The 22,062-nt window shown below is 49.3% G+C and overlaps 4 protein-coding genes and 1 pseudogene across 4 annotated transcripts; 1 reads left to right on the forward strand and 4 right to left on the reverse strand.

Annotated features, from left to right (window-relative positions):
- Window positions 1-1,860: 1,860 nt before the first annotated feature.
- LOC112889020 (DNA-damage-repair/toleration protein DRT111, chloroplastic) lies at window positions 1,861-4,586 on the reverse strand. The gene is made up of 2 exons (XM_025955478.1): window positions 3,628-4,586; window positions 1,861-2,418 (listed from the first exon to the last, which is right to left on the reverse strand). Exons 1-2 carry the CDS (start codon window positions 4,504-4,506, stop codon window positions 2,119-2,121), a joined length of 1,179 nt encoding a protein of 392 aa, XP_025811263.1. The 5' UTR covers window positions 4,507-4,586; the 3' UTR covers window positions 1,861-2,118.
- A 760-nt stretch (window positions 4,587-5,346) lies between these two features.
- LOC112890632 (protein NRT1/ PTR FAMILY 1.2-like) lies at window positions 5,347-6,595 on the forward strand. Its single transcript, XM_025957486.1, has 3 exons — window positions 5,347-5,373; window positions 6,020-6,429; window positions 6,550-6,595. Exons 1-3 carry the CDS (start codon window positions 5,347-5,349, stop codon window positions 6,593-6,595), a joined length of 483 nt encoding a protein of 160 aa, XP_025813271.1.
- Window positions 6,596-7,545: 950 nt separating this feature from the next.
- LOC112889019 (long chain acyl-CoA synthetase 4-like) lies at window positions 7,546-15,655 on the reverse strand. Its single transcript, XM_025955477.1, has 19 exons — window positions 15,450-15,655; window positions 15,092-15,155; window positions 14,558-14,647; window positions 13,780-13,836; window positions 13,602-13,650; window positions 13,399-13,475; window positions 12,602-12,641; window positions 12,395-12,489; window positions 11,292-11,459; window positions 11,088-11,198; window positions 10,928-11,015; window positions 10,338-10,404; window positions 10,029-10,104; window positions 9,799-9,916; window positions 9,446-9,691; window positions 9,191-9,330; window positions 8,141-8,323; window positions 7,920-8,039; window positions 7,546-7,781 (listed from the first exon to the last, which is right to left on the reverse strand). The coding sequence occupies exons 1-19, from the start codon at window positions 15,572-15,574 to the stop codon at window positions 7,746-7,748; spliced, it is 1,950 nt and encodes a 649-aa protein (XP_025811262.1). The 5' UTR covers window positions 15,575-15,655; the 3' UTR covers window positions 7,546-7,745.
- A 450-nt stretch (window positions 15,656-16,105) lies between these two features.
- Window positions 16,106-17,278, reverse strand: LOC112889605 (annotated as a pseudogene).
- Window positions 17,279-18,228: 950 nt separating this feature from the next.
- Window positions 18,229-18,839, reverse strand: LOC112889606 (flagellar radial spoke protein 2). The gene has a single exon (XM_025956328.1). The coding sequence runs from the start codon at window positions 18,767-18,769 to the stop codon at window positions 18,434-18,436; it is 336 nt and encodes a 111-aa protein (XP_025812113.1). The 5' UTR covers window positions 18,770-18,839; the 3' UTR covers window positions 18,229-18,433.
- Window positions 18,840-22,062: the final 3,223 nt, after the last annotated feature.

A 22,062-nucleotide genomic window follows, 5' to 3' on the forward strand; every position in this document is an offset into this window, starting at 1 on the left:
AAATCCCGGCCTATTTTTTTCTCCGTTTTGGGTGCTCTCGTCCGTCCATTGACCGGTCTTTGGTCAGACCCTCGCCGTCGTACTTGAGGAGCTGGGGGAGAAATTGCTACGGCCACTACTTGGCAAGGGAAAAGGAGAAGGCCGCTGCCGAAAAATTTTGGCAGCTTTTTTAGTGGAGCAGGAAATTCGGGGCGCGGTGACCTGCTTTAATTTCCTTTGCCTGGTAAACTCTTATGATTTAATTATTTATTTTTACTTTTGACACATCAGTGTAAAAGTTAGAATTTTTGAGTTCCCAAGTTGAGTTTTTGTTGCTAGCTTTGCTTTGGATCTGTGGCTTCCATAGAGGCAATTTTAGTATGAAGAGCAGCAGGTAAAGTAAAGTTTTACCATGACCGTGGGAAAAAAGTGGAAGAATACAAAATTGTACCATCTTCGTGTTGGAGGTTTTGGGGGGAAAATTCATTGCATCCGAGTAGAATCTCTAGTCAAAGCACGAAAATGAACCACAGAGAGAATAACCATGTATTCTGATGGTAACACCTCCACCAGAGCCAACTTTCTTGAGAAACTTCTGGAGCTTAAAGAATCGGAGCCGGCGCTCATCCAAGTAGCCATGGGATCATTCGCTCAACAACACCTGGATAGGATGAAGAAACTGAAGTTGGCCGGCTGTCTCCTGCTCTATCTGAAAGCACGCGCATAGTACAATGAAAATTTCAGACCAGACACGTCCCAATCGAAAAATTCAGAAAGAAATCTCAAGCATCGTTGTGCTGCTTTATTTCCTTATTTCCCAGTTGTATCGCATATACTTCTTCCATTACAAATTATAGACCGTTTTAACTTTTCTAAATATATACGTTATGTTTAGAATCAAGATAACCTATAATTTGGAACGGACGAGTGCACACTGACACGCACACATATTTCACTTGTTGCTGCTAGTACCCCTGAACTGCTACTGGTACGCCCATTCTCACTGAGACAGGGACGCCGTGTTCTCCGATCCCTGCGTGCGGTCTGTGGTGGCACTCACTCACCTCACCAGGGATCGCTTTTGGAAAGTTCGGTAGACGAAGACCTAGGAACATTCAAAACCAGGCAGTGCCGACCGGGTGCTGACCGTTCAACCCTGCAATCCTACTGGTCCAGAGTACCCAAAAGGACCCCGCAGGAGAGACCACGAATGGTACGTGTTGGCAGAGAGAGAGGGGGGGGGGGGGGGGGGGGAGGTCAACGGCGAAGGGTGGACGAACACGAACTGGCATCGAATCTTCAGACCCGTTTCCGCGTATTGGACTGGGAGTAAGAGCAGGCGACAGTGACGCAAGTGTCGGAGCGTGTGCTTACGCCCGGGTGCTTGACCGGATGAGAGGAGGCAGCCAGCCGCACAGGGAACAGTTTCTGTAAGGTTGCCAGTCTGAAAATGCTCTTCTGGTAGTGCCGAATACGATTCCTTCCCAGGAACTTTGTGCAGAAATTCAGAGTAGGGATGGATCGATCAGACGAACTTGTCTTGCACTCTTACCTCGGATGAGCATGCGACTAGCCTTCTTGTGATTCGATGCACATCTTGGTGGAACGATTCAATTCTCGTGCGAGAACAGGTAGGGATCTCGCGAGGAACAATCCAATTTTCAGTTGGAACAGGAATGTTCGTGCCTTGTCGACACAGAGCCTGAAGCGCTGACTGCCGACCTGGCAGGAGACAGAAACCGGTCGGTCGCACGGAATGGGGATCCTTTTCATGCTCTGCAGAATACCAGCGATTATTTCAGAATATAGTCAGGAGCTATAATTACATCTCCACCAGACAGCATACTACTGAAAGTACCACGAAGACGTGAGATTTCTGCATTTCAAAAAGATCAAAACCATGATAACTGCACTGTAAAGCACGAGAAAGCTGTCAAAAAGGTCATGTACAAACACACGTAAGTTCAGTAGCCGATGACATACACAAAAAACGCAACAGCTTGTATCAAAAATAGTTCGCGTACATCTCTGCACTAGCTACTACAAAACTACAACTATCCAACTGGTATGGTCCATCCATCTTGGGGGCGAGAAAGAATTGTGAACCTCTGATCTGATACCGCATCGGCATTTCTTACTTTAGTCGAAAAACCCTGGTACTTCCCCTGGCATAGGAGCAAGTTCGTTCCTCCCAAACCTTTCCTCATCAAAGAAGGATGCCTGCACCACACGCCCACCAAAGAACCGCCCTTGCAGATCAATCATCGCCTTTGTTGCTTCTTCTGCTCGCTCAAACTGTATAAATATCCTCACAGCCTCCTCAGCTGGGAAGCCTGTCTGTGTGATCTCAAATATCAGTACGCGAGTCACTGTCCCATAATTGGCACACTCAGATGCCACCTCATCTTCCAACTCGTCATCAACCTCACCAGGACCAACCTGCACATGTTTCATCCTCATGCATAAGAATAGTTTGCATTTTGTTTAAGATACTGCAGGACAATTTCAGGCCCACTCAAGTAAGTGGAAATGAATAATAATTCAGACTTTAACGTATCACCCCTCTACTGCAGTCACAAAAAAATGCTTCACACCGACTTTAAGCAGTGTCGTGATATAAGTACTCACACAGTTAAAACAGACATACAGTTCAACAAGATAACTTCACAAGTACTCATACAGTAAAAACAGACATACAGTTCAGACTTCTTTTAGGGTCACACCAAGATAGAATTCTACCAATCATGTACAATCAAGTATTTATTATCAGATTAATCAATTCATTTACCATGATCTTGAGTGAGCACTGTGTGCTCGATAATGAAGTCATTCCAGAATTAGCCTCAATCATGTAAATCAGGTTTCATGACAACTGCCAAATCCAAATATCAGATGGTGTATTGCAGTGCTACAGTCAAATCCTACATGGAATTCATTATGCACTAGGCTTTCTTCCTGTGGGGATCTCAAATTGGAAACTTTGAAATAAGTTGAATTAAAACCCCAATAATGCGTCTAAATAATCATTTACTGTAAACAAAAAGTTTGGGAAACCATGCAGACAGATTCACATATAAGCCTGGTATCTTACATTGCTACTCTTGGCTGTGTTTATAAGCTAATGGACCAAGCAAATCATGTAATCCAAACTATTTTAATTATCGTTTGAAACAGAGTTCTCAACTACAAACTTAAGATATCAACACATTCAATACTTGGCAAGGATAAGGAAAGGGCTAGTGATATACAAGAGAAAAGTAACTATGGCACTACAGGCAGACAGTAGTACAGGTGATATAATGGCTCCACAAGCTAATTCATTCTTAGAAGTGTGCACACTAATTCCAGGACCAGCACACATTCTGCAACTCATCGACTGATCCAAATCATGGGAAAGGATTACCTATGCACACATAGTTTACTAGTAAACCATACATGCAGACAGTAGTAGATGTGATATAATTGCTCAGCAAGCTTAGAAGTGTGCATAATAATTCCAGGACCAGCACACGTTCTGAAACTCATCGGCTGATCCAAATCCTTAGAAAGGAATATCATCATGCTAGCTAAAAATCCATACAAAACAATGCACTAACAAAATGTAGTCTATGGTGGAATTGATGTAGCACTACTGAAAAAGGTATTTACCATGTTGCGTAGCAGCAAAACTCGTGTTGGCGGCCCATCAAAGTTGACGGATTTCGGCTTCTTTTCTGGTGGCCTTGAACTGCTCTCATCAACAATAACCCCTCCCCTCCTATCGGTCTTCTTGGCCACTAGAGGAGCAGTGATCCCCTGCTCTTGCTTGCCAAGCCCCTGACCTTCCTTCCACCCCATCTTGGCCATCATCCGCTGGGCAGCAGTCATCTGTCCGCCGGCACCCAGGCCCAACCCAGCGGAAGATGAGCTCCCGATGGCAAACCCATCCCCGTGCGGCGGGGACGAGGGGGTCCTCTGCGCAGCAGCAGCTCCGCCGCCACCGCTCATTGCCGCCCTCCGCTTCCAGGCCTCCTCGCCAGATATGTTGAGGGAGGATGCCCTGGACTGGTAGTCCCTCTCCTCGCGCTCGCGGGCCTCCCTCTCCCGCTGCTCGCGCTCCCTCTCCCGCTCCTGCTCCTCGCGGCGGCGGCGCTCGAGCTCCTTGCTCAGCTCGGCCTCCTTGGCCCGCCGGAGCTTGTCCTTGCGGTAGTCCTCGTAGTCGTTGGGCTTGGCCGGGTCGTACTCCTCCAGCACGGTGGACTGGACGGCCACGAACGCCGGCTGGAAGGACGCGGCGGGGGCGGGCTCGACGGTAACGACGGGGGGAGCCGTGGCGGGAGCCGCGGAGGTGGATGCGGAGGCCGCCTTGGGCGGGCGCAGGTGCTGGTTGCGGAGGAGCGACGGGGGCGGGGCGAAGGTGGTGGGCGGCTTGCGGAGGGTGGGCGGCGCCATCTTGGTGGCGCTGGACCAGACGGAGGCCGTGGAGGCCTTGTCGTCGTCGCCGGCCGACGACGGCGGCGGGAGGTCGCCGTACAGGCCGCCCAGCATCGCGCCCTACCTAGGGTTTGGCTGCTTGGGTGGGGGAGACGGGGAGAGTCGGAGGGATGCGATTTGGGGAAGAAGACGAAGGGCCTTGATTTGATTAGGGGAAGGAGTCGGGGGTTTCTTGCCGGGGGCCGTGCTGCAAAACGTCCGTCGTTAGGGAGGTGAGGCAGAGATTTACCATTATATATTTACAGTGCAGGTCGTTTTGAGCCTACGGCTCGGATTCACAGTGCAGGTCGTTTTTTATTTCCGTTTGACGACTCGGTCCACAGGTATTTACATACTTGTCATCCTTACAAGCGGCACCTTTTACATATTTACCATTATATATTTACCACTACTCTATGTGCGATTTACCAATTTTGCTGACATGGCAAGCCGCCTCCTTATGCGTGGATCAACTACATAAAATGACCAGACTGCCCCTGCATCTTTTATCACACCCTTAGAACAGTGCTCTCTCGCTCTCTCTATCTCTATGACTGGTGGGACCCGCCCATCTTCTTCCACCTCCAACCAAGAGCGACGACGATGACCAGTAAGGGGAAGGGTGGAAGCGGCACGGATTGGATTGCCACGACGGTGACGCCGATGCCGACGGGCTGGGATCCGGCACCCCGCTATTGGTATGCCCGCGTCTGATCCCATGGCTAATGCCGTGCGCTCGAACTGCCCGGCCATGGCAGCACGGCCGCGATCCCGGTGCTATGGCGGCGAACGTTGCGAGTTAGCGAAGTCATGAGAAATAGGAGCTCACTGGGTTCCATTTGAGGGGTTGGATGATGAGGACGAGGGCTGGAGGTGTCCTGCATCGGTGGTAAATGGAGCTCGGCTTGGATGGCAATGGCGCTGCACTATCTGAAATTACCGGTAAAGGAGTGGCTGAGTTGGAGGCGGAAGGCGTCGGGGAGTGAGCTAGGGAGGTTGTGTTGCCATGGGTGCGAGGAATTTGAGAGAGATGGCCGAAGTTCACCACCGGCGGATCGCGTCCCACCTCGATGTGATGGACCGGGATGGAAGGATATGCAGTGGCGAATTTAGAATTTTAAGTTAGGGTGGTCCAATAAAAGAAAAAAATCACGTGCCTTCATATTTCTTCATGTTTCACAACAATTATGCATTGCAATGACACAAGTTAAAAATTTTCAGCAATCATATTTGACCGAATGGCATAAGTTTTCGCAAACTTGCTACCGATGTGCAAGCTACCAAATTGCAACGTAAATTCCCAAATTACCGTTAACTTGCTGCTGGGTGCTTGCAAATAAGCAAATTGCGGTGAAGCGGTGAGGATGCTCGATTGCTTTGAACGCAATCTCTAAGCGCCGCCGCGGGGATATGGATTATGGTGCCCGCCGGGCCACACGTTCTTCGCAATTGCAGCAGCGCAGATCGGGCCTATGGAAGTGTGCGACCATCTCCAGACAAATGATGTGGTCTCAGTCTCTGCTTGCCGCCGTCCGCTGTGCCTCCGCAGCAGTCGCAGCAGCGCAGCTCGCTGTCTCGCCAATGTTAGGGTGGGCCGGCCCACCCCCTAGATCCGCCACTGAGGACATGCGCGAGGGCCTGCGCCGCGCGCTGGGCGTCCTGGCGGCCGCGGGGGCGCGGAGATCAGTACTACACGGTGCTGGGCCTCTCCATCGTATTCGCGGCCACCGTCATCGTCTACATCCAGCATGCCAGGGGCTGGGTCGTCGGCTTCTCCGTGCCCGTCGTGCTCATGGTCACCGCGCTCACGCTGTTCCTCCTCGGCTCGCCCTTCTACCTCAAGGCGGCGGCCGACAGGAGCGCCATCGTCGGCCTCGTGCAGGTGCTCGTCGCCAGCTACAAGAACCGCCACGAGCCCATGCCGCCGGAGACGGCCGACGCCTCGAGCTTCTACAACAAGGCCGGCTCCAAGCCCAGGACTCCCACTAACAAGCTAAGGTACGGTACACTATTACAAACAAAAATCTGACCCTGAGGCACTGCACAAAACCGAATTCTTCTTCATGATGCTAATTGTGAAGCGTGGCATTAATTAATATGGTTGTGCTCACGGCGCAGGTACTTGAACCGGGCCTACGTGCTTACGAACCCGGCAAGGATGTAAGCGCCATCATATCTGAAGGCGTGCGACCCGTGGAGGCTGTGCACGGTGCAGCAGGTGGAGGACACGAAGGCCGTCATCCGTGTGCTGCCGATATGGTCGACGGGGATCTTGCCCGGCGTGATTGTCGAGCAGCAGATGTTCCCGACGCTGCGATCGCCGAGGGGCTCCGCCGTAGCTTGTCCTTGCGGTAGTCCTCGTAGCCGTTGGACCTGGCCTGGTCGTACCCCTCCAGCACGGTGGACTGGACGGCCACGAACGCCGGCCGGGCGGCCGCCGCGAGGAGCGGGAGAGGGAGGCCTGAGGCGGGCACAGGCGAGTAGGCGACCGCGCCCCCGTCCTTTACTCCGAGACACTCGAGCAGCTGCCCACTCGAGCCGCGGCCACGATGCTGTTCTAAGGGGCCCCGACGGGCGGCCGCGGTACTCGTCCAGGAGGCGCTCGTGGCTGGCACGCGTCGTTGGGGAGAGGGAGGCGGAGGCGAGAACAAAGAGAGAGCCGGAGGTAGAAGAAAGGCGCACCCCACTTTCAATGTTGGAGTGGGGTCTTTTCGCATACCCCCTTCGTACTGGCTTAGCTAATTTGTCATGCCACGTCAACAAAATTAGTAAATTATTAGCTTCGCGCGTAGATGAGTGTTAAATATTTTCACGCGTAGATGAGTGTTAAATATGTAAACCAAAATAAAAATAGTTTTCGAAGAGATGTCAGGATGATAAATAGTTAAATACCCCCAGTCTAGTGAAGGGGCAGGACTACATGTTCGTGAAAAATCGTTTCTTCATTGGTTAAAAATCATTTCTTCTCCACCTTGCTATCAACTACATCAATTAGGGTCATGGCACTAAAGATAAACGGTGTTTGAACTTGGAAATAAGCGCTATGCCAGCGAGTCTAATTGATAGTAAATTGTGTCGAATTGTAAAGCGATCAAAGGTCAGGGAAGAATCAAAGTAATTCAAAACATTCAACTGCACTCATTAATTCCAAGCGTATGAAATGCATAGTCTTGTAAGGTTTACATGTACACACAAACATAACACATGGATATCATTCCATACAATCACAAATATGAATATACACTGCTGAAATAACATGAATGCAAATTGGTGGATCACATGAAAGCCATCGACAGCCTAGCAATGCCGCCACCTTACTTCAAGCCCTTGTAAAGCGCATCAATCTCCCCCTGAAAAATGTTAAAACAAAAATTAGTAGCGCCTAGCGGGTAGAGATTTGTCTTACTTGAACCCAGAAGGTTATAAATTAAGAAACAAGAAGACGAATCTAAAATTAGGGCGTGGAACAATTAGACATGGTATCTAACCTGGTAGTACTTGAGCATCTGTGGCCGTTTTTTCTTGTATGTTGGGGTGATGAGGTCACGCTCGATATCAAATGGTAACGGGTCGAGATGTATAGCTTTTATGAACTCAAAGCCTTTCAGCTGGCAAGGCAAAAATTGCACGCCAATCATTTAAAATATTGTTTGCATATTAGAAATCTAGATGCATAACAATAGTATTAATCTTAATCAAGATAGTTTACCTTCTTTTCCTTCGCAATCTTTGTGAGTTCTGTGAGAATATGCTCTTTAGCTCTTGAATTTTTGCATAGCTCAGCAAAATTTCCAGTAATACCGTGTTGTTCAGCCCAATGCTCAAGAACTTGTTGGTTCGGATTGACAACGGCAACGAGACACGATTCAAAACTATTCCCGTATACCCATATCTGAAATAGATTAATAGAATCATAAAAAAGTGGAGCATATGGTAAAGTGGATACAAGAGATACCGAAGAATAAATTAATCCTTGGATGTCTATCAAATGGTTGGAAGAAAAAGGACATGGGAGACAGCCACACAAGAGAATTAATTTCCTGCTTCACAGATTTAGGACAATATAACTCCACATTTGACTTGGATGCTCCAACAAACTACTATTGTAGGACTGTATTTCAGTATAATCTCGCTTTAGATAAACATTACAGTGATGGGATAAGTCTTTGTACCGTTGGTCTTTGTGATCCCCGGTATGGTGGTCTTGCTGCCCCAACCAAGACAGCATTTAGCATCTTAGACTAGCTTTTAGGACAGCATCTTAGACTAAACATCACTAGCTTTTAGGGCAGCATCTTAGACTAAGCATCACTGGCTTTAAGACTAGCATCTTAGACTAGCATCTCGGCATATGCTTAGCTGTCTTGACCAGCTATAAATATGTAATCCAACCCCTCAGGTTGGTATGGTATTGTGTGAGAAGTAAACCAGAAAATTGCACCAACTCGTGGTGTCATCCTCTCGATGAGAGTAAGAGTTTCGATACTAACATATAGAGCAATGATCTGAAATAGCAAATATTTATAGTGATCAGAAACTTATTTAAAATCAGTATGTGCATCAACAATTATTAGCCTTATAATGAGCTTATTCTAACCAAATAACACCCTTTAGTAGTTTCTAGAAATTTCCTAATCAGATGACCTTGACAGTTTTCAGTAAGTGCCATAAACATACAAAGCAAATGAAGATGTAAATTTCATCATGTAGTTGAAAAAATAGGGTGGTGCCTTTTTGAGAGATTGAGTATGTTATTTACCGAATCTATCTCTTGAAGAACACCATACACATTCTCTAGATTTTCCACCGCAACGTATTCTCCCTGAGAAAGCTTGAATATATTCTTCTTTCTATCAATGACTTTCAAGGACCCATCTGGTTGCCACTCACCAACATCTCCTGCATAACAAATGATGTTTTACTTAGAAACATTATCTAAAAGAAAAGCTCATGATATCCAGCTGCGTAAGAATTTTAACTGACACATTATATTGAAGTTATGGAAATAACTAACCTGTGTGAAACCATCCGTCAATCATGACTTCCTGTGAGAGGTCCTCTCTTTTGTAGTATCCAGAGAATAGAACACTTCCCCTTATGCATATCTCTCCACGTGGGATGCTGGACAAAGCATCATAACCCATCTCTGAAACTGACTCGAGGCGTACATCTACATGTTGGACTGGTGGACCAACAGTCCCAACCGTTGAGAATTCATTTGGTATTGAAACTATAGAGCCCGCACAAGTTTCCGTCAGTCCTAAACATCAAAACGTGCATAGCATTATCTAAAAACATCAATTTGTAATAAGAAAACATTTATCTCCTCAGGTGCTTAACTAAGTAAAGAAACTGAAAAACGCATACCATAGCCTTGAACAACATAAGCACAAGTCACAACCCTTAAAAATTCTTCCACGGGTACAGCTAAAGGGGCACCACCAGACACAATAACTCTTAATCTTCCACCAAGCCTTTCTTTCACCTTAAAGATAAGAATTGAGTTAGCATAACAATGTACTGTCAAAGCTGCATCGACAATTTCAATTACATCTGGTGAGTTACTAAAAGATTGCTATCGAATTATCAACTTGTACCTTGCTGAAAACTAATTTATCAAAGAATGGAGCCGCTTTCTCATGTTTAATTCCTTTCCTCATGCTGTCCAGTTTCCTGATGATATGCTAATTTATAGTAACTCAGAAATTGTATCATGCATGTAACAAAGTTTACTGGATGCACTTATGCACAGGCATGACAACGGTTAAATTAAAAAAATAAAACCACAAAGAATGTGAAAATAACATAAGAAGAACACCATAAGATATTAAGTGGCCATCCAGCAAGCTTTGAGCGCTCCTCACAAAAGAAATAGCAGTGTCAGTACTAATTATATGCAAACTTACATCTTGTAAGCAATGTTGAATAAAGTCTTCTTCAGTATACCACCAGCAGAGATCTTGGCTGTAAGACCTACGTAAACATAATAAATGCATCAAACGTTATTTAATTCAATAGGATGGAGCCAGCACAGGAATAAATTACCTACGACCTTAGGACTTCAATAGTTGAATGATTAATGCTTATCAGTTTTTAAACTTGAAATATAATTGTGACAGATATTCAAGTATGATATTCATAATAGCTGCAACTATCTGTGCTACAAATAAACTCATTATCAACCTAAAATGGTCTATTGCAGCCTAAGTTGGAGTTTACGTCTATTATGAATCAACTGAAGCATGAATTTTATGAATGGCTTTGGACATTGGGAAATCATAAGAAAACTGTAGTATAAACATGTTGACATCACAGACTGTTAGACTCAGATATATCAGGGTATTGAATTGAATCAGTTAGAGGGTATTTTATTCCCAGAAAAATAGTATCATCCTGTTTACTTCATAGGCAATGTATGATCAATTAGAACCAATTCATTGACAAAACAATTGAATAGCTAAACATTCATTGTTAACACTTGACATCTGGAATTTACCTGAATATATCCGGTCAAGTACACGTGGAACAGCACAGAATACTGTTGGTTTTAGGGCTGCAATGTCATCAACCAATAGTTTGACATCCTACATATGTATAACACTGATATCAATATGCATTTTTCCTAAATGTCGACAAGGAGAACTCAGGAATCATACCCCACGCCAAAATCCAATTTTCGACCCATGATAAATGAACACTTCCTCAAACATTCTATCAAAGACATGAGCTAGTGGAAGATATGACAAATAAACATCGTCTTGATCAAACTGCAATAAGAGAATGAGAGCAACCAACATGAATTCTATGCAAGAAGACACCATGAATTCTTTCACAATGAAAATTTGCAATTATGTACTTACAACTTCACCAACATACTGAAGTACAGAATCAGGGCCCACAACGTTTACAACAAGGCTTTCATTTGATAACATAACTCCTTTAGGGTCTCCTGTTGTGCCACTTGTGTACATTATGGTACAGATGTCAGATCTCTTTTTTTCAGGCAGATCAACTTGATGAGAGCCACCCTATAAGCGTGCAAGGAGTCAAGATTTTGTGCAAGGAGTCAAGATAATCTTGAGCTTGATCAACACAAAGCACCAAGCACTTGCACAAATTTATCTTTTTCCATAGTACAATATGATGGTAAAATTATGGACTCTAAACAAACTTCTATTATACAATATCTAACACGAGTTAGATAAAATTAGTATGGGCCTTTGCAACAAGGATTAAGTAACTACTAGAGAGTTCTTGGTAAAATAAAAGGCACATCTATGTTTGGATTAAGTGAAAGATATGATGTACCTACACAAATTTGGAAAAGGTTTGCTACTATGACCACGTGCTAGTCTTTGCTCTTGGCATGTACTAGTTTATTTTTTTGCTGATATGTTGAATTTCCACTCACTATTTGGGATGTGGTTCTTCACACATCACTTGTTTGCACATACCTTTAGTACATAGGAAATTAAGCATCCATGATTCAGGTATAAATAAGGCAAATAACTTTTTCTTTGCCAATTTATTGAGAGTAATATCAACTTTTTTAACAGAAAAAATGTACCCTGAGGTACTTATTAAGTGGTTCTTTGGAACAAGAGTTTATAGATCAGCTTAAATAAAAATGTTTTTTCTCGGTTCTAGGAAAATCGATTTTGATTTGTTAGTTAGTCACGATCTCGCTTAATGAGTACCTTGTTTTGCAGAGGGTGGGTTACATTTCCATCATCTAATTTTACATAAAAAACTCGGAAACTTTTGTCACAAAACTTATTTTTAGTCTTTGGAAAAATAGGAATCCTTATCCAGGTTTTATCCTCACATAAAACAGTTTCCGACAGTTAGAACGGAGATCTAATGGAAACCGGTTTCTGTAAAATAAAGTATCCAAACAACCCATGAGGTTCTACTGGGACACCTTAGTAATCTACAACATAGGCCAAAGAAGCCCTATGCTTACCGTGATCAGGAATTCCTCCCAAGAGAAAATGGACAGGCCATGGTTTTTAGCTTCCTCTTTATGGTCATTAGTGACTCCTCCAAAGCTTATGATTGCTGGCAAATAAAGCAAGAGAAAAATCATATGAGGCCCACATTGATTAACCATCTAACCAATAATATTATGTTAGTTATAAAAAAATCAACATCATGTTATGGAGGAACTTACTTTTCAGATACTTTGAGGTGGCATGGCAAGTTTTCAGGAGCTGCCACCATTACAAGAATTAAACAAACAACTGTCAAATACTTATAAAGCTAGTCCAGAAAACAGTAGTACTGCACTGCAACAATCACTATACTGCAGGCAGTCAGGCACATTTCCTCGAAACAAATTTCGTGAATCCATTTTTCGATCTGTAGGGTGGGCTATTCGGCTATCGGAGTAGGAACGGGGCAAAACCAACACCTGGAAATCAGAGTTCACCCCGACGCTTCAGTTCATCGACCCGGAGGATTCGCCATCGCGGAGACCGCCGGTAGGCAGAGCTTGCCGTCCTCGCCTTCCTCGTAGGACAGAGGCACAGAGCAGACTCCTGCGGCACCTTCTGCGGCGCCGCCCGGCACTAATCACGGCCTGATCGGCAGCATAAGGCTAAAGCTTTTGTTGGGCCATCTAATTTCGGCCCGACCAAGCCGTGGCATGCATATAGCCTGGATCGTTTTTGTTGGGCCCATTTTGGGCTGATCCGAACAGGAGAAAAGCTACTACGTTGTTTCCCCTTCGAAGCGCAAAAAAAAATAAAGAAAATCCAAATATAAAGAAAATCGTCTATAAAATGTAAAATAAAAAAATAATTTTTGAAGTAAAAGTAAAAGCTAAATTTGTCCTCTCTCGGAGGAAACTCGCAAAATGCCAAGGCTTGGTTTGAGCTGGAGAAGTTTTCACAGCTAGTTTGAAGATGTTTCCCGAGGAATTTAACTTGTTGGATAAGGGATGTATGATGATGGGGCAAGCTGCCATACCTCTGCGATCTTCTTCTCCTCCACAAATACGACCTGGATTTCGGCATGGCATATGATAAACTCTACTGCCCCAGCACCTGCACATAGAGGGTCCCATCGGAGCAGATGATTAGTACTTGCAACTGACAATTAATAAGTCGCAGCCTCATCTTGATTTGCTAATGATTTTGCCGTCCAGTTGATCTGCCGGTGAGCATTTTTACCGAGGGAATCGTAGAGCGGCACGCAGCAAACCCCAAGCGCATTGCAAGCCTGCAGAACAAGATTGAACATGTAAAATCAGAAGCTAGCTAGTTTTTTTTTTAAAAAAAGAAAAAGCTCTTTTCAGTCGCTGCAGGAAAAAAAAAAGAAAAGGTAAAAAAAAAACTGGAACGTAGTTACCTCCATGCTGATGATCCATTCCGGGCAGTTCGCGCCGTATATGCCGCAGCATTCACCCTGAACAAATTGGTAATAAGCCACTTCAGATATATATTTAATTACATTTGACGTGATCAGGTTTGGATTCTGTGTGATTCGAAAGGATCATGGAGCGGCTTGTGCAATCTGATTTGCCGATTGCAATATGATATCTCCGGCCGAACAGATCAAGGGATGAGATCGATATGCCAGCCTGCAGCTCACGGTCAAACGATTCCAAGAGTGGACTTTCTCAGCTGCGGAACAAGCACACAAGTCAGCTAGCTCACGCATGCACCCCTGTACGTCAACCTGACGGAGGTTAAACTGTAACTCTATACTAAAGAGGGTCGGAACTTGTTAATCTCTAGTGTGATACTCGGTCAGTTCGTCGTGATCTCAGCAAGGTAGAAGTGACTTTATGATCGAGCTCTGACATCTCTGATGATGAACTCGGACAGCAGTATGAGGCTGCCTTACCAACTGGGTCAACCAACTCAGATCTCTGAACCCGTCCATCCCCTGTAAACAATTCCATCATGTCCTGCCTGCAGAGTTGATGGTGAAGAGCCACCACTATTGCAACGCCCCCGGTATCGAACAGCTTGGACTTGGGCTGGCACTCGGCAGCTCATCATCATAGCAGAGTCATGCATCCGACGAACTAGCTAATGACCAGATGCGCGCGTCGCTGCTGCGTGTGCAAGTGCATCGCTGTGCAGAGATAGTGGATGAGAGAACATGCAGTGTTGTCAGTTACCTGCTTGATTCCGGACTTGCTGATGGAGGCTGCAAGCTTCATCACGACATCGTAGACTTGCTTGTAAGTCACCCAGGTGTACTCACCTGCCTGCAGTTTGTTTCAGAAACCACTGCATCAGTTTTAAGCCCATCATTTTTTAAAAAAAATCAAAAAAAGAAATATTTTTCCAGTAAACTATTCATTCTATATTTGCTTGCTTTCTTGGTTTTGACATCAGATATGAGCATACATATATATGGGCGAATTCAAATTAAACGAGCTCTTGACTTGTTCTACGCCATGACACGTACGGAACTACACAATCATCATATCGACCGTCTGCATAGACGACCGTCCATTTTCCTGTGTTTGACTCGTACTAAACGGAGAGGAGGAAGTCACTTTCGGTGATAACTTTCAACCTTCCAATCGAATAATACTGGTGGTACTTTCTAGATAGCTACAGCTTATCCTTCTAGAGCGTGAAGCAAATGGTCAGAAAGAAGGAAAGAAATGTGAAACGGGAAGCTGCTCGCAGTGCTTCGTTCTCACCTTGCCATCGACGACGCTCCGGCGACCGAGCATCGGGTTGTTGGGGTACTTCTCCACGGCCGTCCTGCGTGCCAAGTCAGAACTGATCAGAACCCGATCAACAACCAAGACCAACAGTGGCCGTACGGAGCAGACCACGCATGCGTATGGTATGGGTATGGTCGGCGCAAACAAGATGATCGATCCGCATCCGCATCGCGATTGATCAACCAAGCATGCCACACGCACGGCGGCCGGAGTGCATTCCGGCGTAAAATTGGTTCGCCGGCCGGCGAGCTGACGGGGGATATCGATTGACAAGGCCGAGAGAGCGGCGAACGAAGAGCTGGAATATGCCGATCGGCGATCCATCACTCACCGGAAGATGTCCCAGCAGCTGTTGAGCCCCGGCGGGGGCTGCAGGAGGCCGTCCTTGGCCCGCGCGTTCCGGTACGCCGGCCCGGCGGTCTCCGTCGCCGGCTCCACCTCCACCAGGTGCTTCATCTTCTCCGATCAGACGAGAGAGGAGGAGGAGGAGGAGGAGGGATGGGTCGTGGAGGCTGCCGTGTTACCTTGCTCGCTAGCTACCCAGTGCGAGAGGCCTGAGCAGGGCGATATAGCCACCCAGGCGACGGCGATGTCCCCTGCGTTTTGCGCTGACCGTTGACCTTCCCTCCCTATCCGTCACTGCTCACATGGGCTTGGGGAGAAAGAAATTGCTCAGGGCTGTTACCCAAGCAAACGGCCTCTTGACTTGGGCAATGTCGACTTGTCATGCAGAAGCAGAACAGAGCTTGTTCTGACCGAAAGGTCGTATTAATTTTTTTTCCTGAACACGCAGGAGGAGTTATGTTCGTATGGACGAGCTTAATATGGTGCCGAAATACATGGAGGGAGAGGCTGATGACTCCCTGCTGCTTGTTATACACTGTAACACGTAATATGATGGCTTGCAGTGCGAGAGCTGACCTGATGGATGCTGATGAACGGATAAACACCTTGGACTTTGGGAACAACAACCAGAGTCTGGGAAGAAGATTCAATGCCTACGTGTGCGTACGGATCACAGGACAGGCCAGCTCGCAAAAAAAAAGAGCTTGCAATACGTGTCGTACGTGTTGATTTACTGTCTGGAGACTATTTCTGTTTGCACGTAGGCCTTGTTTGGATCAAGCCCTAGGAAAGCTGCCTGTGCCAGGCACCGCATCCGGGCGCTTGATTTCGTCGGCCTGGAGCCAGGATCGCTGCCTGGCTCAGGACTGCAACCAGACGAGCACACAACCTTCGTGATTTCCTATATGAAGCTGTTGGACGGCAGGCCTTTTCCTTTCTTCTAACAAAAAAAAAGAGGAAATGGGCAAGTGTTCACGCACAGTGGGACATTTGCGGAAAAGAAAAGGCAGGACACGTTGGAGCTCGAAAGCACGTTTCACATGAAGCAGTACTGAAATGACGTGGCAAAACACGAAATGGCCTTCATTCTGAAACAACCAGATCGACACAGCATTGTCATTCTCCCTCTCATGCCATCTCCTCTGGTGTTCTTCGTGGAATCGTACACTAACCTTCCTCGATCTCCTCACTGAACCCTGCATCAAATGGAGAAGAGGATAAGAGACACCAATTGTTTGCGTCCAAACAAAATGGAAATTGCAGCGAGCACACCGTGACGCCCTTACGCTGAGCAGTTGAAGTCGGGCTTGGTCGGGACGAAGCCGACGGGGACCTTGCACGCGGCGGCGAGCCCGGCGGCGCGGCGGGGTTCCATCTCGCCGGCGGCCTGCACCTCCGACAGGACGCAGGCGCAGAGCGCGCGCCGCCACGCCGCCGCCGCCCATGTCCCGGAGGTCGCCGAGGCCCGTGCAGCAGTGGGGCGACGCCGCGGGCGCCTGCCCGACCACGTACGGCACGCACTCGCTGAAGGCCTGCTGCGCCGTCTCGCAGGCATCGTGGTCCCGCGCCGCGGCGAGGACGGCGAGGAGCGCCACCGCGGCGGCGGCCATGATCGCCGACGACGCGTGCCGGGCTGGCGCCATTGGACTTGAGATCTACGCAGTCGTCGACGAGGATGGGACGGTGCTTTGGATATTCTGTTTATAGTGAGATCGCCAGCAGGGTTACATATGGAATGTTCCTTCGGACTTTCCCAGCTGTAATTTGCAAGCTTTGAATTATTTCCTATTCTTGGAACGGAAACCATTTGTTTCCTAGCAACACTATGGGAACGGATAAAAAGCTCCGTGTTTAGTCTGCATGGCACGGAGCGGGAGAAGTCACCCAACCCGACAGGTGACAAGGCTCTCAACTGCTGAAGAAACGCGCTCACATCGCGGCGCACAAAAGGGCCATACGAATTAAGTAGATAATCAATGGCACATATCACCAGCATTTAGATTGAGATAGTGGCACAGATCGATGCTTTGGTATACTCAAGTTCATAGTGATAAGCAATGCCTAGTGACTAGTATGGGTATGTCCATTCAATTGAAACTGACCATGCTGTTTAGTACTCCAGCATGAGGTAGATAGCAGCGGCCAGCCTTTGAACTCTAATAACCATCTACCTGGATCACTTGTTGCCCACAATCCGTGGTGCGAGCCAGGAGCCAAGGACTCTCATGGTTCAGGCTACAGACCATACGAGCATCAAATATGGCTCTACATGGGGAAACTCTGAACTTCAGACTTCAGTCTTCAGGATCACCGGCTGGCCGTCTGGCCAAGATTTGCCATTGCAGACAGAACACAGCTCAACACCCAACTGACGAATGATCCGAATAAAAACATCGATGCATATTGCCACTACAGTCTCAACTATCAACAGCTTTCAGTTCCCCAATCTGAAACACGCTACAAGGAGCGACCCCAATTCGCTCCAAGAACAGTAACCCTCAGCTTATCAGTTATCAACAGAAGGCTCAACTCTGAATACGGGAGCTCTATGCAAAATCAGTAGAGAAAAACATGACTAGGAATACAATTTAACGAGGCGCAAACCGGAGGAAGGAATTCCCCCACTTGTAATTCAATAAATCACAGTTATCTGCTCTTCATTCCGTTGTTCTGTTTATAATTGCCGAACATGTAATGAGGATGCAGAAACCAAATAACCGCATGTGTTCATCCTAGCAGCATGAAATTGGAGGACCGAGATCCTCTGAGCATTCTGAATCGAGTACTGTCAACTCATTTTATTCCCAAGAGAACAAAGCAAAAGGCAGTTTTAACAGTTGTATATCACACCATCCTTGCACAGATTACTAACACGATTAGCATCACCGTAGAACGAATCCAACAGCACAGTGTATATAACCCGCTGCCCGTGGTCTCACCTCGCGGGAATCGCTTCGGAGCAGGAGCAGTTCAGAAATCGGAGCAGCGGCCGCCGCGCTCCCAGTCGCCGTACCGCGTGGGCTCGGGCCCGCGCGGGCCGCCGATCTCGCCGGTGGCCTTGTTCACGTGCACGCCGCCGTCTTCGTCCTCCTCCTCCTCCTCCTTCTCCTTCAGCTCGCCGGCGTCGGCAACGCCCTTGTCTCCCGCCGCTTCCTCTCCTTCCGCCTTCGGCGGCGGATCCGTCGCGGAGCTGGAGAGCGCGAGGCGGATGAGGAGGGCTGGCGGGGGACTAGGATTCTGCGACCGGCGGGAGAGAGCCGAGGCCGACGCGGAGGCGAGGCGGCGGAAGCAGTGGTTGGCCGCCATGGTTTCGCTGCCGTGCTGTTGCGAGTTGCGACGCGGCCCTTTCTCCGTCCGGCCCTCGCGTCGCCTCGTGTGCGCGATCGGAAAAGGAAGGGGTGCGCGGTGGTGGGCCGTGGACGCCACCGCGCGCGTGGTGCGTGAAATGTGGCTCGTGCTCTCTCAGGCCCAGTCCAAGAGATGGGCCAGTTCTAACCGGCCCATTACTAAACGGGGCGCGGTGGCCCGTTTTCAGCCCAGCTGTAGCCCATCTGAAGGAGAGCCCTTTGTGTCATTGTGAACTGAAAAAATAGAGAGCATTACTGAGTGTTTGGGTGGGCCTGTTTTAAAAATCTTTGTTTTCGTCGTCCGTTCGGTCTCACTTTTGGTCCCACGTTTGAAATGTCACCGGCTGCAACCCACGGAGAGACACCGGCAGTGATCGGGTGGATGGATGCCTCTGACGCTATCTCCAGGGATATCCTCTAAATTCCATCCCCTATTTCCATCCTCCATATCAACTTCATTCTCTATACCAATTTTTACTCCAACAACATCCTCTATCAACATCCTCTATACCCCACAATCTCAATTTTCTATCCTATCTTCCAACTGCTCTTTCCCCAACCCCCAACCGCCGTGCCTCCCGCGCCCCTCCGCCCCGCCCCTCCTCCTCCGCCCCCCCTCCCCCTCCGCCGCCCGCCGCCCCCTCCCCCTCCGCCGCCCGGCGCCCCCTCCCCCTCCGCGCACCTCCTCCTCCGCGCCTCCCCTGCCGCCCCTCCTCCTCCGCGCCCGGTGCCCCCTCCCCCTCCGCGCCCCTCCGCGCCCGCCGCCCCCTCCCCTCCGCGCCCCTCCGCGCCCGCCGCCCCCTCCCCCTCCGCACCCCTCCTCCTCCGCGCCCCCCTCCGCCCCCGCCGCCCTTCCGCCTCCCTCCTCCGCCTCCCTCCTCCGCCTCCGCCCGCGCCTCCGCCTCCGCCCGCCCCTCCTCGGCCCCTCCTCCCCCCCTCCTCCGCCGCCCGCCCCTCCTCCGCCCGCCCCGCCTCCTCCGCCCGCCCCTCCTCCTCCGCCGCCCCCCTCCTCCTCCGCCCGTCCATCCTCCTCCGCCGCCCGCCGCCCCCTCCCCCTCCGCGCCCGCCGCCCCCTCCCCCTCCGCCGCCCGGCGCCCCCTCCCCCTCCGCGCCCCTCCTCCTCCGCGCCTCCCCTGCCGCCCCTCCTCCTCCGCGCCCCTCCTCCTCCGCCCCCCCTCCGCCCCCTCCTCCTCCGCGCCCCTCCTCCTCCGCCCCCCCTCCGCGCCCGGCGCCCCCTCCCCCTCCGCGCCCGCCGCCCCCCTGCCGCTCCGCGCCCCTCCTCCTCCGCGCCTCCCCTGCCGCCCCTCCTCCCCTGCCGCCCCTCCTCCCCCGCGCCCCTCCCTCCTCCGCCTCCTGCGCCGGCCGCCGCTCCCCTGCCGCGCCGCCCGCCGCTCCCCTGACGCGCCCGGCGCCCTCCCGCGCCCGCGCCGCCCCCTGCCACGCCGCCCGCCGTCCCGCGCCGCCCCGGCCCCGCGCGCCGCCCCTCCGCCTCGCCCCTGCCGCGCCGCGCCTGCCGTCCCGCGCCCCTCCGCCTCGGCGCCCTCCGCCCGTCGCCTCTCCCGCGCCCGCGCGGAAGCTGGCGAAGATGCGGGCCCCGCGACCGGGATGGAGGACGCATCCTCTGTGCGGGACGGAGAGGTGGTGCTCCATTTTACCGCACCGTATAGCGGTTACCACTGGAGCGATGGAGGACGCTACAGTGTTCCCCAAAATAGCGAACAGGTCGTTTTACCGGATGCCGGTGGAGATAGCCTGACGACCATATTTGGAGATGGGACGGAATAAAGGCATAGATTTTCCGCAGACCTCGTCGTCCACATCAAGCGCAGGCGTTTTCGCGAGCTCTGCTTGGAGCGTAGCGGCATGGACACAGGGCACACGACAGTGACCGCGAGAATCGATCCGCGCTGCAATTGGGGCACGACCCACCGAATCGGCGTTACCCGGTTGAGCGCGCGACCGACGCCCCCCATAAATGTGGCCGGTATGCTGGCCAGGACAAGAACCGCGGTGTGGCCGCCGGCAAGACGCCAAGACCGAGCTCTCGCCGCCGCCTGTAGTTTAGCCACTGAAGCTGCTGCATGCCATGCCATGCCGGCGGAGCTGAGGTTGGTGGTGGAATAGTACGTCGAGCTCGCCGGCGAACGGCAATCCGCCGGTTGGAAGTCCAGGAGCGCCACCTCGGCGGGCGGTCGACGCGCGCGCTGCAGGCCGGCTGGAGGGCGGGCGGCGGCCGGTGGTACGGGCTGCGTCGTCTGCTGCAATGGGCTCACCGTCTTCGTCAATGCATCACGCGTCCACAGAAGATAAGGTAACATGGATACACTCGTGAACGTGGTGTGTGCTTTCAACTTCCATTCGCCTTCGCCCATACTATTCTAGGAGAGGTCGGCGACATCAAGGGCGGAGTCAGGACTTGTTCGCGAATGTCAGCTGACAACGATGATTCGTGTGTTTCCTTGAGCTTTCTGAACCTGCTTCTGCTTTCAGAAGTGGAAGCTGAATTAAAGAGGTTCAGCTTTTCTGCAACTGTTTTGAAAAAACTGTTTTTCTATAGTACAAATTTGAAAGTAGGTTGTACCTTACTTTTGCAACTTTTCCGAATTTGTGAAAACTACACACTTAATATTGGTCACATATATACCCTTTCAATTCTTTTTTATATATAAGAAAATAAAGATTTTCATATATAGGAAAATAAAAATAAAAAAATACAAAAAAGTTAACTCCAAATATTTTCATATATATAAATAAAGATTTAAACGAAAAAGAATTTGTCATCACAAAAAGTTATTGTATACTATCAATTTGCATAAAGGCAATATATAACTTTTTCACGGTCGATAACTCACAGCAGTTTGAACCAAACGACTTTTAATTTTTTCACAGCATGCATCTTACGGCAGCTTTTTCACAGCAGACATCTGACAGCAGCTTTTTCACAGCTCACAGCTGAACCAAACGCACCCAAAATCAGTAGCAAATTACTGTTACACCCTATTTATAAACCGAAATGACACCGGCATTGGCTAGCTCCGCACCCTGGATGACGTGTAGGTGTATTGCTTTCTTCTCTGGTCATTCAGAGAAAACCTTTCTTCTCTTTTGAATTTGACGCATACTAGATAGCTAGATTGGGAGGTTAAAGGGGTTCGACTGGGTGTAAAGGCTAAAGTGCCTCCTTGATTGGCACAATGGTGCCCAACGGAGGAAACACCTGGTACTCGGGTCGAGTCCAACGAGTTTTTCGTT

Source organism: Panicum hallii, chromosome 4 (assembly GCF_002211085.1).
Source record: "Panicum hallii strain FIL2 chromosome 4, PHallii_v3.1, whole genome shotgun sequence".
In the NCBI taxonomy this organism is placed as follows: domain Eukaryota; kingdom Viridiplantae; phylum Streptophyta; class Magnoliopsida; order Poales; family Poaceae; genus Panicum; species Panicum hallii.

Bases quoted from the DNA above. Each gene is read 5' to 3' on its own strand.
- LOC112889606 (XM_025956328.1), bottom strand. From the start codon at position 18,769: ATGGCGGCCAACCACTGCTTCCGCCGCCTCGCCTCCGCGTCGGCCTCG.
- LOC112890632 (XM_025957486.1), top strand. From the start codon at position 5,347: ATGGCGCTGCACTATCTGAAATTACCG. The intron at 5,374-6,019 runs GTAAAGGAGTGG...CGCCAATGTTAG, and splicing joins TGCACTATCTGAAATTACCG to GGTGGGCCGGCCCACCCCCT. The intron at 6,430-6,549 runs GTACGGTACACT...CTCACGGCGCAG, and splicing joins ACTCCCACTAACAAGCTAAG to GTACTTGAACCGGGCCTACG.
- LOC112889019 (XM_025955477.1), bottom strand. From the start codon at position 15,574: ATGAAGCACCTGGTGGAGGTGGAGCCGGCGACGGAGACCGCCGGGCCG. The intron at 12,490-12,601 runs GTAAGTTCCTCC...TTTATTTGCCAG, and splicing joins CACCTCAAAGTATCTGAAAA to CAATCATAAGCTTTGGAGGA. The intron at 11,016-11,087 runs GTATGATTCCTG...ATACATATGTAG, and splicing joins AAATTGGATTTTGGCGTGGG to GATGTCAAACTATTGGTTGA.
- LOC112889020 (XM_025955478.1), bottom strand. From the start codon at position 4,506: ATGCTGGGCGGCCTGTACGGCGACCTCCCGCCGCCGTCGTCGGCCGGC. The intron at 2,419-3,627 runs GTAAATACCTTT...AAACATGTGCAG, and splicing joins TTTTGCTGCTACGCAACATG to GTTGGTCCTGGTGAGGTTGA.